The 15,354-nt window shown below is 34.1% G+C and overlaps 1 protein-coding gene across 1 annotated transcript; it reads left to right on the top strand.

Annotated features, from left to right (window-relative positions):
* Positions 1 to 5,050: 5,050 nt before the first annotated feature.
* On the top strand, positions 5,051 to 8,569 carry LOC108459878 (vacuolar cation/proton exchanger 3-like). The gene is made up of 12 exons (XM_053027083.1): positions 5,051 to 5,466; positions 6,002 to 6,278; positions 6,357 to 6,424; positions 6,502 to 6,530; positions 6,598 to 6,794; positions 6,883 to 7,095; positions 7,170 to 7,331; positions 7,474 to 7,590; positions 7,679 to 7,849; positions 7,970 to 8,060; positions 8,158 to 8,221; positions 8,294 to 8,569. Exons 2-11 carry the CDS (start codon positions 6,021 to 6,023, stop codon positions 8,163 to 8,165), a joined length of 1,314 nt encoding a protein of 437 aa, XP_052883043.1. The 5' UTR covers positions 5,051 to 5,466; positions 6,002 to 6,020; the 3' UTR covers positions 8,166 to 8,221; positions 8,294 to 8,569.
* The last annotated feature ends 6,785 nt before the right edge of the window (positions 8,570 to 15,354 follow it).

Genomic DNA, 15,354 nt, shown 5'->3' with positions numbered 1-15,354 from the left:
CATAATCTCATAATTCAAGATAACATTAACTTCGATTCAAAATAATTCTAGAAGAAGATATAACACCCCTCACTTTCTATATCTACAAATCATCATAACGGATACCCTTCTTGACATATAGATACACATCTCTTTTTTATAAAAACCCTTAAAACTTAGTCACTAATATCCCAGAACATATCAATACCTCATCTTAGTTTTACTTATTATAGAACTAAAAGAATTTACTCATATCCTACAATCATGACAGACATTCAGATTCAACTCTTACCAGGTATTCCTGATAGTTCATGCCACAAAGGCCTAACAAAACACCCCATACAAGCAATCATTCAGAGTCTCGTTTTTATTGTCTTGGCGGACTTCATAGAACACATCAGAGGCAAACAAATGATATACCATACAAGTTATAAGTCCTTATTATAGAATATGTCACAAAGGTGAACCATAGTATGTACGCCACAAAGGCTATATATACAGAGTATGCCACAAAGGTGATTTATTCAGAGTTCACTACAGAGGTTGTCAGAATGCCATATAGGCATCCCAAAGTTGCAGTGTTTGTGATATGGATTTTCCTAAACTCATATTGAGTGAGGTTTGCCCATCATCACCCTAGGACACGTAGAGAACCCCATTATATAAAATGTCTTCAACAGTTCTTTTTCAGAATATGTCATGGCCATGGACTTTTTCCTTCAGAGTTTCATATCAAAGTTCATGTTACATTCCCGACGGACTTCCTTATTTACCACTGTAGTGACTCGACTCAATTTACCACCTCTACGAACTAAACATATCCCAAACCCAAGATTTCATAATTTCTTAACATTATTCATACATTCCAAAGAACTTAATTTCAAGCAAACTGACTTATCTCTTAATCTAATCATATCCTTATTCCTAAAGTTGTATAAGTAACATATTCATACTATACTATCCATGATTTTCAGTTTTCAGTTTGATCACTTTTATATAAATATACTTCAGTCCGAATAGTATACATGCTAAAGTCAAAAAAAGACTCACCTGATTCTCACTAACAACAATTCAAAAGTCCAGATTCGGATATCCATCTCTAGCCAACAGTAACCACTACTTTCAGAACATAAGAACATCATTAAGACTTATTTGTATACAATTTACCATCAATTCGAACACTGACAACTCCCATGCAAAACCTTATACTTACATCTTACTATTCATACACTTTTTACAAATTTACTCTTTCAGAATTTAACATGCAGAATAGTAATACTTACCCTTGAATGGAATAACCATTGATCATAACATAATTATAGCTTCTATATTATCGATAAAGAGATACATCCAGACTTAAGAAATGTATCAGTAAATACCATTTAAGGAAAAGAAAGGAAGAACCCTTTTAGAACTTATTTCTCACATATAAATATGACTCAATTTGCATATTAAAATTTGAGAAGTGTCATAAGTTTCAGAGCTTGCCTTCCTAATAGCTTGCAGTTTTCGATAGATATATTAATAAATGCATTACAATCATAATTATCCAGTTTGGCTATTTAGTTAATTTCTAACCATGTTACTTAAAATCTAACTAGCATAGTATTCCATACAAATCAAGCGTACTATACTTTTGGCAAATACTTCTTCTATACTTAACGTTAATCCCTTAACAAAAACTTCTCCTTAATATATGACAGAATATTAGTGAAACTCTTACTTACTCTCTTAATCTTTACTTCTTCTTAATATATGACAGAATATTGGAAAATCAAATTCTTACTTACTCTTATGGAGGTTACTATACGCCAAAACAATCTTTTGGGTGGATAACACTACACTAAACAGACTATTTACTACTATATGCTGAAACTTTGGACCCACTAGATCTGGGGTGTTACAAATTCAAAATGATACACCGAAGAATATCGATACCAATATGTATCAGTACTAGTAAAAAATGATACATCCATCGACACAGTACTGACTACCTTATATACAACCTCATTAAAATCCCAATTTGTCAAAATCTCATATTTTCTCCCTTTGATTCAATCTTTAAAATCTCATTTCTTCAAAACCCGTTGTTATTCTTCTCATTCTTTTGAAATGAGTAATTCCCAAGCACCCAAGCAAACCAAACCTTCAAGGGCTTCAACTTTAACTCTTTTAAACCCTCAAAATTCCCTTCACTTCCTTCTCATCTAGCAATGGTAGAACTAAAACAAAGGATTTTAATCTAACTTTCCAAGCTCTTTGACTATGATACTTACCAGATTTTGAAACGACAATTCGATTAATTATTTCGCATCCATCATAGTTTCAGATGTTGCAACTGAAGTCTGATGCACCTGAGTTAATGTTGGAATGGTGGAGACCTGAATAGCTTGTGAATTTGTTGGAACTATTTGTGCCAGTTGAACCTAGTTATTCTCACACCTTCGGATCAATCATCTTGAATGTTAGGATCGACCCGATTAAACAACAAGTAAAAAAATAGCGAAATAAATTGAGAAATTGAACATACAAATTTAACGTGGAAAAAACCATCCAAAGAGGATAAAAAATCACGGGAAAATATAATTTTATTATAATGGCAAAAGAACAAAGAGTACAAAATATGGAGATAAAAACTAAACCCCAAAAACTCAAAAACAAAGAACTATCAAAACGTAAACACAAAATTCTCTAAATATGTTATGAGTTCTAATCTCTAATGGGTGTATTTTCTAAGGTTGTAAAAGAGCTTATATTATAGGCTAAATTCATAGGTCAAATAATAATAAAATAATCTAGACTAATCAGAGTTTGATTGAAACAAATAAACAAAGTTTAACTGAAAGATTATTTCTCAAATTTGACTGAAATAGGAGTCATACTCAACAAATTTCCACCTTGACTCATATTTCCACAACGCTATCTTTGCCAAAGCTCTTCACGAGCCTATCTTGAACTATGCAAGGAATTAACTGAGTCGAATCTGTGCTTAGAAATTGGAAGACTTCTAGCCTTCGACTTGTATACTGCCAGATCAAAATTAACTCGGCAATAACTTATATGAAGGGGGTAAAAAGCACAATAATAGCATAGCTTGATCTTCATTATCAATATGAACCTTAACATTCTTTAAATCATTTAAAAGAGTAATGAATTGACTGATGTGATCTCTAAGAAGCTCACATTCGTTCATGCGAAACGTAAATAGATGTTGTTTCAACACTAAACGATTAGTCAGAGACTTAGTCGCATAAAGAGTTTCTAACCTTTTCCACAAGGAGGATGAGATTTTCTCTATCAATACCTCTTGCAATACTGTATTTGCGAGGCACAATTGGATTGCAGACAAGGCCTTTTCATCAAGCTCTTCCCATTTAGTTTGATTTAGATTTTCAAGCTTTTTCCCGGTAACAACCTTCTTCAAGCCGGTTTGAACTAGAATTGCCATCATCCGAACTTGCCACAAATTAAAATTTGTCTCACCATCGAACTTCTTAATTTCAAACCTTGTTGCTGCCATCTTTGAATAGACTGATCTATGAAAATTGAACTAGCTCTAATACCACTTGTTGGGATCGACCCGATTAAGCAACAAGTAAAAAAATAGCGGAATAAATTGAGAAATTGAACACACAAATTTAACGTGGAAAAAACCCCTTCAAAGAGGATAAAAAACCATGGGCAAAAATAATTTTACTATAATGGCAAAAAAATGAAGAGTACAAAAGATGGAGATAAAGACTAAACTCCAAAAACAAAGAACCCTCAAAACATAAACACAAAATTCTCTAATCTCTAATCGGTGTATTTTTTAAGGTTGTAAAAGAGCCTATTTATAGGCTAAATTCATAGGTCAAATAATAATAAAATAATCTAGACTAATTAGAGTTTGATTGAAATAAATAAAAGGAGTATTTCTTAAATTTGACTAAAATAGGAGTAATACTCAACATTACGCATATAGGTACATAGATTTTCTTGAACAGGAGTAGAGAGTGATGGAAGTCCTTGAAGTATAGCTCTTTTCTCACTTTGGTCCTTAAAACTTTTTTACCCACTTCAGTCTCTAACGTTACCGGACATTTTTAATTTAGTCCCTAATGTTATTAAACATTCTCATTTCAATTCTTTGGACATTAAAGAAACCGGTTGAGATATCCAGCCAGTCATATGTTGTCATGTATCATACAATAATGTCATGTGATGTCATCATTCGAAAAATACTAAAAATCTTTAAAATTGAAAAAATACAAAAATATTAAAATTATTTAAAAATAGAAAATTATAAAATATACAAATAATTACTAAAATTTAGTAAAAATTAAAAATATATTAGAAATTTTAATATTTTAAAATTTATAAATCATATTTACTATAGCTCCAACATGAGACCGTTGTTTCTTGGAATAACGTTTTTAGTTGATAAATCTAGATAACGGCTTTTTTCAAATTATTTAAATAATAAAAATAATGTTATTTCAATTAAATAATAAATAATATTATTTTTATTATTTAAATAATTTAAAAAACTTATACAAGTTTATTACCTAAAAGATCTACCAATTATAAATTCGATTGATTGAATTATAAAACAATTATCGTATGTGATATACTTTTAATAGATAAAGATCCCATGTTCATGCTCTAGTAGATGTGATTTATAAAACTTTAAAAATATTAAAAGCTCTAATAGTTTTTAAAAAAATTATATTTTTAAAATTTTAATTTTAATTATTTTTTGTAATTTTAAAATTTTTTTGGAATTGTTATTTTTTATTTTTAAATATTTTTAAAGTTTTTCAAATGATGATATCATTGTATAACATGTGACAACGTAAGATTGGTTGAATATCCCAACCGTTAATTTTAACGTCCAAAAGATTAAATTGAGAACATCTAATAACATTAAGAACGGAAGTGGACAAAAAAACTTTAAGGACCAAAGTGAAAAAAATAGTATACTTAGAGAATTAAATTCTACATTAAACCGTAAATCAATAACATAGTAACGAAATTCCCTTAAAAAAAAAACATATTAACCAAATCCCATATTAGCTATTTTATTTCTAAAAGGAAACCTACTTTAGAGGAGGCAGGGAGATGACATAGGATTTTCTAATAAACTATTGGGTTAAGAAATATTTGTTTTAGATAGTTTGTTGGATTATTATTGGTTTATAACAACAGATAACAGAAGATAAATTAATGTATGAAAGTAATTTATTTGACTTTTAAAGAAATAGGAAAAACTGTTTTCCTTTTTTTTTCCTTTTTTTTTTCTAATTAAGAGAAGGGGAAGTTATGTTAGGGATTAAATTTTCGGTTAAGTTGTGGAAAAAATTTTATATTTAAATTCGTTTAGTTTTTTTTTTTTTTTTATAATAACATGGGAGATGAGCTGAAGAGAAATTAGTGAGTTTTTTTTTTCTTTTCTTTTTGGCGTCAGATTCTGGGAAGTTGGCGGCGGCACTGGAACTACATATAAAAGTAAGTCTTTTTAATTTCTGATTTTGTCTCTTTTTTTTTTTTTTTTTGCTTGATTTAAAAAGGAAATGAAAAGGAAATAAAATTAGTTTGTATACGAATCTATTTTCATTTCTATATAACTAATTTATTCAATTTAGTAAGTAGTAATTAAATTAAATAATTTTTATATTTAAAATAAATTTATTATAGTAATTTTAAGATGCATGATACTAAATTATTTTTATTTATATTGTAAATAAGGAGGCTCACTACATGCGATGGGATTTTGATTCTGTTAGCCTTACAATACCTGAACTTTCGTCGATTATTACTTCTAATCATAGTAGGGAAGAGATAGGACAGTAGAATCGTATGAGATGAGCTTAGTGGCTCGAATTTTGTTGTTCTTCCCTTTGATTGCTGTTTTTTTTGCTTTAATATATTGCTTGGTATGTTTTACCTTAAAATTAAATAAAATTGAAATATTTGAAGTGTAGGGTTCAGTTTTTGTTGCATGTTTAATGCGGTGCTTTGGGTTTACGTGCAAAATATTTAGGTTTTTGTGGGAAAGAAAGATGGGATCGTTGCAAGAGCCATGGGTATTGGAGAATGTAGATTCGAAGGGTTCGGTCCGCCATGGCAAGACTGCAATTAACATGTCGTCGTCGTTGTTGCGGACAAAGTCGGACCTGCCGCTTGGTTCCAGGGTCCGATGTCCAATGCTTAGGCACTTCCTCGCCAATCTTCATGAGGTCGTTCTAGGGACTAAACTCTCTGTTATCTTTCCTGTTATTCCACTCGCCTTTGTTGCTCACTTCTATGGGTTTGGAAGAGTAAGTTCATGTTTTTCTTTTCTTTGATTTTCTCTTCGTTTTATTTGTTAATATTTATAATTATTTTCCTCTTAACAGCCTTGGGTTTTTGCATTAAGTTTACTCGGAGTTTCAGCATTGGCTGAACGAATCAGCTTCCTCACCGAGTAAGCCAGATGTGCTTCATCCTTATCATATATATATGATTTTGAAAAATAATTTATTCATGTTCTGCATATTGCAGGCAAATTGCTTATTACATCGGCCCAACAGGTGACTAATAAGACTATATTTGTTTAGTTTCTTTTCTTCCATGTATTAATGTGTTTTGATATTACAGTGGGAGGGTTGGTGAATGCAACCTGTGGCAATGCTACTGAGCTGATCATAGCCATTTTTGCACTAAGGCAAAATAAAATAGATATGGTAAAGTATTCCCTGCTGGGTTCAGTCCTATCAAACTTGCTTTTGGTTCTTGGGACCTCTCTCTTTTGTGGCGGTATTGCTCACCTCAGAAAGGGACAAAAATTCAACAGAGTAAGCTACATCCAATATCAGACATAGAGAAATCTTCACTTCGTTTAAAAATTAACCAGGAATCTAATTTGGGTGTCGGATTGGACAGAGACAAGCCGAAGTGAACTGTATCCTACTGCTGCTTGCATTACTGTGCCATTCGCTGCCATTGTTGTTCCGAATGAGTGGGGCATCCGCCGCTGACACAGCCGACCCAATACTGCAGTTGTCGAGAGCCAGCAGCGTTGTTATGTTGATTGCTTACATTACATACCTGGTCTTCCAACTATTCACACACAGTCAATTCTTTGAAGCTCGAGAGGTAGTTCAATCAATGTTTCATAGGTAATGGAAAGCTGAAAGCCCGAAAGCTAAGCTGATAAGTCCATTGAACAGGAACCAAAAGATGAAGAAGATGGAGCATTGGAACAAGGAGGAGGAGAAGGAAAGGAGGAAGGAGAAGAAGCAGTTATTGGATTTTGGAGTGCATTTGTATGGCTAGTTGGACTCACTTCTCTCATCTCTCTGCTATCTGAATATCTTGTAGAAACAATTGAGGTAATTATTGTTCTAACAATAGTTTCTCTTACAAATCAACCCTTTGTACCCAATATCCAAAGGATAAAAGAGGGTTCCATCTACTTTTTTTTTTTTTTTTCCAAATTCTCTTTGATCAAAGTCTGGTATTGACTAATTTCAGGATGCCTCGTATTCATGGGGAATCTCTGTTAGCTTTAACAGTATGATTTTGCTACCCATTGTTGGAAATGCAGCAGAACATGCAGGAGCCATCGTTTTTGCTTTTAAAGACAAACTGGTAAGTCTTAATAATTCTTTCCCATTAGTTTTTAGGCTGTTATCGATGTAAACCGAACAATATGTTGACAGAGATTTGGGAAATGCAGGATATTTCTCTAGGTGTTGCATTAGGATCTGCAACTCAGATTTCCATGTTTGCAGTACCACTCTGCGTGATTGCAGCTTGGATTATGGGTATTGACATGGATCTTAACTTCAATCTCCTTGAAACTGGCTGTCTCGCCCTGTCAATTGTTGCTGTTGCCTTCACTTTACAAGTAATTATTAACACCATCTTCATTTCAATCATTAAAAGAGAATCATTTATAATAATAATAATAATATATATACATATATTGGGTTCATTATTTGACCAAGTTTGAGCTAAAATCTTGTAGGATGGTAATTCTCACTACCTCAAAGGACTGATTCTTATACTGCTCTACAGTGTTATTGGAGCTTGCTTTTTTGTATCCAAAACACCTCTAAGTAAGAATAAATCCCCTTATATATACATATATTCATCACTTTAAAACTTTCTTTTTAACTATTTATTATTGGGTTTTTCCCATGTTTCATCTCACAGCAACTTGACATCATAAAACCAGCAACTAATATACCCATTAATCCAATATTCAGAGCTTGAGAAAGTAAGTAAATTTAATAGATAGCTTTTTCTTTTCACAAATTGATTCAAATATTATGGAACTAAATGAATACAGGGTTTGCTGAAATATTATGAAATATTGGGTGAAAGTTTCAACAGGGATGTCATCATATACATTCGTTATTCTTTATATTATGATCTGAGCCTGCCCGGAAGCTGACATTTCAGAGTTAAAATGGATTATGTATATGTTGTATAAAGGTTTAGATTGGTATACCATTGAAAAGCTTGATGAATGCAAGCTACAGTTCTTATACACCACACTCTTCTGTTTCTCTTTGTAATGTTGCAGTTATCAAAATAAAGGAAATCGTTTTTATTTGGTTTAAAATCAATGCTAAAATCTCAAGTGACAAATTTTGAGTGATACAAATAGAGCATAATAAAATTACAAACCCAAACTGATTTTTTTTTTCTATTTTAGTATTTGAGATTGATTTTCATGTTTAATTTGATATCTAGACTAAATAATCCAATGAATTTTATCACATGTACTCTAATAAAAAGAACTTAGGTACTTAATTAGGACAAAAAAACTCAAATATAAAAAAAACATTAAAATCAAATTAAGATATCAAATTAGACAAAAACAAACCTTTAAATACAAAATTAACCATTAAAGCAATTTCTAATATTAAACAATATATTAACCCTACACTGAAAATCAATACATGGATAACATTCCTGCAATTAACATGAATCGTAACTTATTTAGCTTTATCTTAGAATTTTGTTTCATTAGTGTTAATTATTGTCCGAAATGTCAATTATTTGCCCAAAATTGGTAGTAGGCATGTATCTAGTATCTACATTGTTGAAATGCATAATATCTTCATTCACTCAAATAAAGTTACAATCTCTAGTTTATATACAATCTATTACCGGTGAAACTCAAATTAATTAACCACTTTAAAGCTAACTAACCACCTGTGCTAACTACCTATATTTATAATCAATAATTTTTGTACTCCCCTCAAGTTGGTAGATGAAATAAGTCTCTCATTCCCAACTTGTTTATCGAAAGCTCATGTTGTTGAATACCAAGTCCTTTTGTTAATACATTCACAACCTGCTCTTTTCTCAAGATATGCACGGTTTGAAGTAATCCCTGTTAGATTTTTTCTCTTACAAAATGGCAATCAATCTCTATATGCTTTGTTCTTTCATGAAATATGGGATTATACGCCATTTGAATCGCAACTTTATTATCGCAAAATAATATGGCTGGTTTGTAACACCCTAAACCCGACCTGGACGTCCAAGCTAAATTTAAGGAATTACCTCATCAATTATCAATTGTCACATAGCTACACAATAAAGTTAAACCATGCTTCATAACTCATTCATCATAAAACTAATTATGTATATGATCTCTCAAATCCACATTATGATAGTTTTTCCAAAATCCTAATATACTACTTAAAGCAAGGTTTATGTTTGACCGAGCATCCGTTGCGTTGACCCACTTAAGATTGGGGATCACTTGAAATCCAATCAACAACAAAATGAGTTGTAAACTCAGTGCGTAAAAGAAGGTTCAATTTATTCAATTAGTGTTCATTAATAAAGTAGTTTCAAATTTAGAAATTCGGTTCGGTACAAAACTATTTACGATTGATTCGAATGATCGATTATAAACATATATTTATATATATGAATTTCATATATATATATATATATATATATATATATATATATATTGCAGATTAGATCCAGATGCAGATATTTCTAAACCCCATCCGCTACACACCATCTCCAACCATCCCAACACACCGTTAAGGACATTCAATGCCCATCCAACCCAATACACCACAAGTGTCTATTTGACACATTTACAGTAATACAGCTTAACTGCTAGATCGTAATGTGTCAAGCGCCAGAATCAAAACTATTCACACAATGGCTTAACCACTGATTCAAATTAGATTACTTCCTTCTTCATAACATCCCAACCCATACAAATACAGAGTACAATTACCCACAATGCACTTACAATTATAATATTCATACGTTTGTACAGACTATCAGAGAGTTCACATTTAATCAAATTCAGATTATCCATACAATGGGAAATCATTATCAATCATAAACAACATTTACAGCCTCAAAAACAGGTTTCGATCCCCTTTTATAACGCCACACGACCTGGGCACATGTCCATGCCCTCTGCTCGTATGGTTCTAACATGTAAACAGAGAGTTGCACGGCTTGGAAACACAGCCATGTCCTTGTCCATGTGACTCACATGGCCTGGACACATGCCCGTGTCCCATGCCCATGTGAACCCTGCACTAGCATAGCACACACGGCTTAGATACACGCCCGTGTGCCTTGCCTGTGTGGCTCCAAATCGATGAACAATGAGTTACACGGCTTGGGCACAAGCCCGTGTGCCTGGTCGTGTGGCGTCGACAGCCACTATTTCCAGCGCCAAAACTTGCAAAATTAAGGGTTTCTTTACGCACCCGGTTTCGTTTTGACGGGGAAACAACACAGAAACTATCCGGAACCTAATTAATCATTCAACAACCAATCACACCATCAATTTTAATATTTTAGCAAAATCAACCCATCGCTAAGACTATGTCGAAAGATTCAACGCAATTCCAACTCAATTCGTACACTCACTTCGCATGAAACAGGAGAAATCAGACTAACACGATGGATTAAAGTCTCTTGCAATATCCTTGCTTAAAAAAAGTAACCAATTGAGTGTTTAATAGAACGTTAAATAAACGAGCAAAATCTCATTTCGATAGAAAAGTGTTAACACAACGAAAATCGTAAACGAAAGAGAATTACAATTGAACTTACACAATATATAAGCAACAAGACTCCCCAATTCACGAAAATCAACGTAGAAAAGAAAAAAATAAAAAGAAGACAGAACAACCAAAAACAAAGAACTTAAAAGTTTAGAAAAGAAAAATAATGATAACATTTCCTTAGAATGTTTTAAATTAACCACTACCCTTTCCTGCATTTGCAAAAAATATATTTCCTATTGTGTACGACAGGATTCGAACTCGAAACCAAACAGAATACAGACAGATGCTTAACCAGTGAACCAGCAGGCTCATTCTTGTCATTAATTTACCTAGAATTGAACTTAACTACGAAACGCACGGATGAAGGTTGTTTTAAAAACAATCACAAAACTTTTTAACAGCACAACTCGAACTTCAAACCTTAAATACAAAAGTAGAGCACAGAACCACAGATACAGAAATCTAATTACTTCAGATTCTCACAATTAAATTCTTAAAATTTTGGGGCTTTACAACTCTCTCCCCCTAGTAGAAATTTCGGCCTCAAAATTTTACCTGTTTTAAACAAATACGGATACAGACTTCAGATTGCTTCTTCAGGTTCCCATGTGGCTTCCTTAGTACCGCGGTTCCTCCACAGAACCTTTACTAAAGGGACAATTTTCTTCCTCATTACGTTAACATCATGCTCCAAAATCTGGACAGGTTCCTCTTCGAATGTTAAGTCCGTTATAACTCGATCTCATCGATCGTAACAATATGTGACGGATCTGAATGATACCGTCTTAGCATCGAGACATGAAACATATCATGAATTTGATTTAGCTCCGAAGGTAATTCCAACTAGTAAGCAACGGGTTCGACCCTCTTTAAGATACAGTAAGGTCCAATGAATCTCAAGCTTAGCTTGCTCTTGCGTTCAAATTGGATGAACTTTTTCCATGATGATACTCTCAAGAAGACTTGATCACCAACAGAAAATTCAATATCTTTCCTTTTTAAATTAGCATAAGACTTTTGCCAATCCGATGTGGCTTTTAGTCGGTTCCGAATTACTTTCACAATGTTCTTAGTTTCAAAAACCAACTCAAAACCCACTATCCGGCTATCACTTAGTTTTGTCCAACATAACGGAGTACGGCACTTATGAACATATAGTGCCTCATAGGGTGCCATCTGGATACTAGACTGAAAGCTATTGATGTATACAAACTCTGCCAATAGTAAGTACTCCTCTCAACTACCACTGAAGTCTATCATACAACCCCGAAGCATATCTTCTAAGATCTGAATGACTCGCTCTGACTGTCTATCAGTCTGAAGGTGATACGCAGTACTGAAATTAAGTCGGATGCCTAAAGCCTCATGGAGTTTCTACCAGAATCAAGACGTAAATTGTGCTTCTTTATAAAAAACGATCGAGACAAAAATTTTGTAGAGTCTCACAATTTCAGCGATATACAATTTAACTAACTTTTGTAAGGAGTAATCTATTTGAATAGGAATGAAATGGGCTGACTTGGTCAACCGATCAACGATGACCCAAACTGAATATTTCTTAATTGAAGTTAAAGGCAACCCCGAAACAAAATCCATTGTTACCCATTCCCATTTCCACTGTGGAATCTTAACTGGTTGAAGCAGTCCAAAGGGCAACTGATGCTCAACCTTAATCTTCTGACACGTCAGACAGTGGGATACCAAGGTGACCACCTTCTGTTTCAGTCCTGGCCACCAATAAAGCTCTCTGAGATCCTAGTACATCTTGTTCTCACTAAGATGCATAGCATAGGAACTATTATGTGCCTCTTGAATGATCGAATACCTTAATTCTTTGTCATTTGGTACACAAATTTGGCTTTTAAAGCATAACATATTGTCGTTGTTCAAGCTAAAATCAAAATTCTCATTCGAGTCAATATGTTACATACGCTAGACTAACGACTCGTCGTTCAATTGTTTAGCTCGAATTTATTCCACCTAAATCGTATTTACTTGTAATTCAACTAACAATCCTTCGTCTTCCATCAAACCCAGATGAGCTAACATTGCTCTCAGGTCCGTCATTGCTCTACGGATAAGGGTATCAGCTACCACATTAGCCTTACGTGGATGATATTCTATCATGTAATCATAATCTTTATGTAACACCCCAAACCCGGCCTAAACGTTATGGCTAAATTCGGCGACATCACATAAGAGTGTTTTTAGAAAACCTTAGCAAGTTTAAATTCGTTCTGTTTAATATCTCTACTTAAGTCGTGAAATCACTATTCAAGTTGTTACTTGAAAACATTTCTTTATCGCGGAAGTTATGACATCATTCATTTATATGAAACCTTAAGTTAAGCTTTCAAAATGTATTTGTGGTGTCGCCATTTATAAATCAATAAAATTAATAATTTAAAATCCCGAAATAAACCCAAAACAGTTCGAGCCTAAATACATAAATAGTCCCGAAAATAAAAACTAAATGAAAGCAAATAAAATTGAATATAACTCATAAAACAACATATGACTAGCGGTGGTCATCGTCTAGCCCTCCGTTGCACCAATCCATCTACTGTTAGGGATTACCTGACAGATAAAATAAACAAAGGGGTGAGTTTTCACAAACTCAGTGTGCACATCCCCACAGACAGCATGCATACAAATAGGTAACAGAATACAGATAATTCAGCCTTAGCCATTTTCAAAATCGGTGTGGACTCTAGCCCACTCAGATACAAAATCAGAACAATCGGGCTTTAGCCTACACAAACATCGCATGCACAACAGATCAGATTATCAGAGAAATATGCCCACCAACCCTGCACACCATCTCTGTCCAACCCAACACACCATGTGGGGATAGAATCGACCCACCCAGCCCTACACACCAAGTATGGGGATAAAATCGACTCATCTAACCTTACACACCAAATGGTACCATAAAACGACGCAAATCAGATACATGCAGCATAGCTGCCAAATAACAAGCTAATAGACTTTCAGTTTTCCTTCTCTTCACAACAATCCCAACACAATGCAATGCAACATAAATAATATGGCATACTTATATGTAGCTATCAGATCATACCATCATCAAGTCAGAACAGATATACAAAATCAGACAGATACCCATGCTAAAATTAACATGCTTTTGCATACAATCCAATAACAAATCAGAGTGTGGGGTTTAAGTAACGCTTACCAATCCTACAGTCCGGTCACAGTCGACTTAGGTGACTCATGCAACCTTACAAAACATTTCAAACAATTTGGGCTCACACGCCTGTGCGTCTTACCAGTGTTGGCCCACACGGCCCAAATTGGCCTTACCCGTGTGGATCACACGGCCTAGCCTAAAATCCCACACGCCCATATGGTTTACTCGTGTGGCCCTCACAAGCCCGTGTGGCCTACATGGCCCAATTGGTCAAGCCCGTGCCTGGCACATGGCCTCGCCAGCCTCACACGATCGTGTTCGTCGCGCCTGTGTGGCGCGCGCATGACCTGGCTCGTCAGTCACATGCCCGTGTATCACAACACAGACTACCACACGGGCAGTCTACACGTCCGTGTGGTATCGACAAACAGCTTTTCGACTTTCACCAAAACTCATTTTCTACGTAAACGGAGTACACACCTGGTATCAATCCGAAGCTAATGCAACCCCGAGCACTCTAGAACCTATTATTAAACAGGATTTCACCCTTTTAATCACTTAATCCGAGTTACTAAGAAACAGGAAAATCTCAAAAGTTAATGACAACTTTACCTTAAATGAAAAATGATGATTTCTCCTTGTTTAGAATGTCAATTAATGATCCATAGAACCCTGATTGTCTCCTAAACAGAAAATAATCTCTTAATAACCCAACATTTATTAGAACGAAACAGAACTCATCTCCATACCTACCGAAAGCGCATCTCTAAAGACAAAAACAAAACTATCGAAAAGAGGGAAAATAGAGAGGAAATAATGTAAATAAAATTTCGACAGCACAAGAGGGGGATTTTCGGCAAAAAGAAAATAAAGAGAAAGGTGGAGAGGGGAGTTGCAGAGAATTTCGACAGGAGAGGATTTTGGAAATAGTCAGAAACTAACCAGATAACCCTGAAATCTACTACTACTCCCTTACCCAGCAGTTTACTAAAACTCAAACTCCTAGCCAAAATTTGCAGTAAAATACTCCTCCTTTTTCTCACGCAGAGAATCAAACCCCAGACCCCATCATACCAACACACCACTTAGCCACCAAACCAGCGGGCTCATTCTGTCATATTCTTACAAATAAATTCTTATAAGTCTATTCCAAAAGCCAAGCTTTACTCATATAAGAACCAAAATTTAGCCCAAGCCTAG

This window comes from Gossypium arboreum, chromosome 4 (genome assembly GCF_025698485.1).
Source record: "Gossypium arboreum isolate Shixiya-1 chromosome 4, ASM2569848v2, whole genome shotgun sequence".
Taxonomy (NCBI): Eukaryota; Viridiplantae; Streptophyta; class Magnoliopsida; order Malvales; family Malvaceae; genus Gossypium; species Gossypium arboreum.
Note: the sequence above shows the minus strand (reverse complement) of the source record. Positions and strands in the feature narration are given on the sequence as shown.

What these genes read in the sequence shown, in the direction of transcription:
- LOC108459878 (XM_053027083.1), top strand. Translation starts at nt 6,021, where the DNA reads ATGGGATCGTTGCAAGAGCCATGGGTATTGGAGAATGTAGATTCGAAG. An exon ending in ACTTCTATGGGTTTGGAAGA is followed by an intron (nt 6,279 to 6,356) that starts GTAAGTTCATGT and finishes TCCTCTTAACAG; the next exon opens with CCTTGGGTTTTTGCATTAAG. An exon ending in AGGGACAAAAATTCAACAGA is followed by an intron (nt 6,795 to 6,882) that starts GTAAGCTACATC and finishes CGGATTGGACAG; the next exon opens with AGACAAGCCGAAGTGAACTG.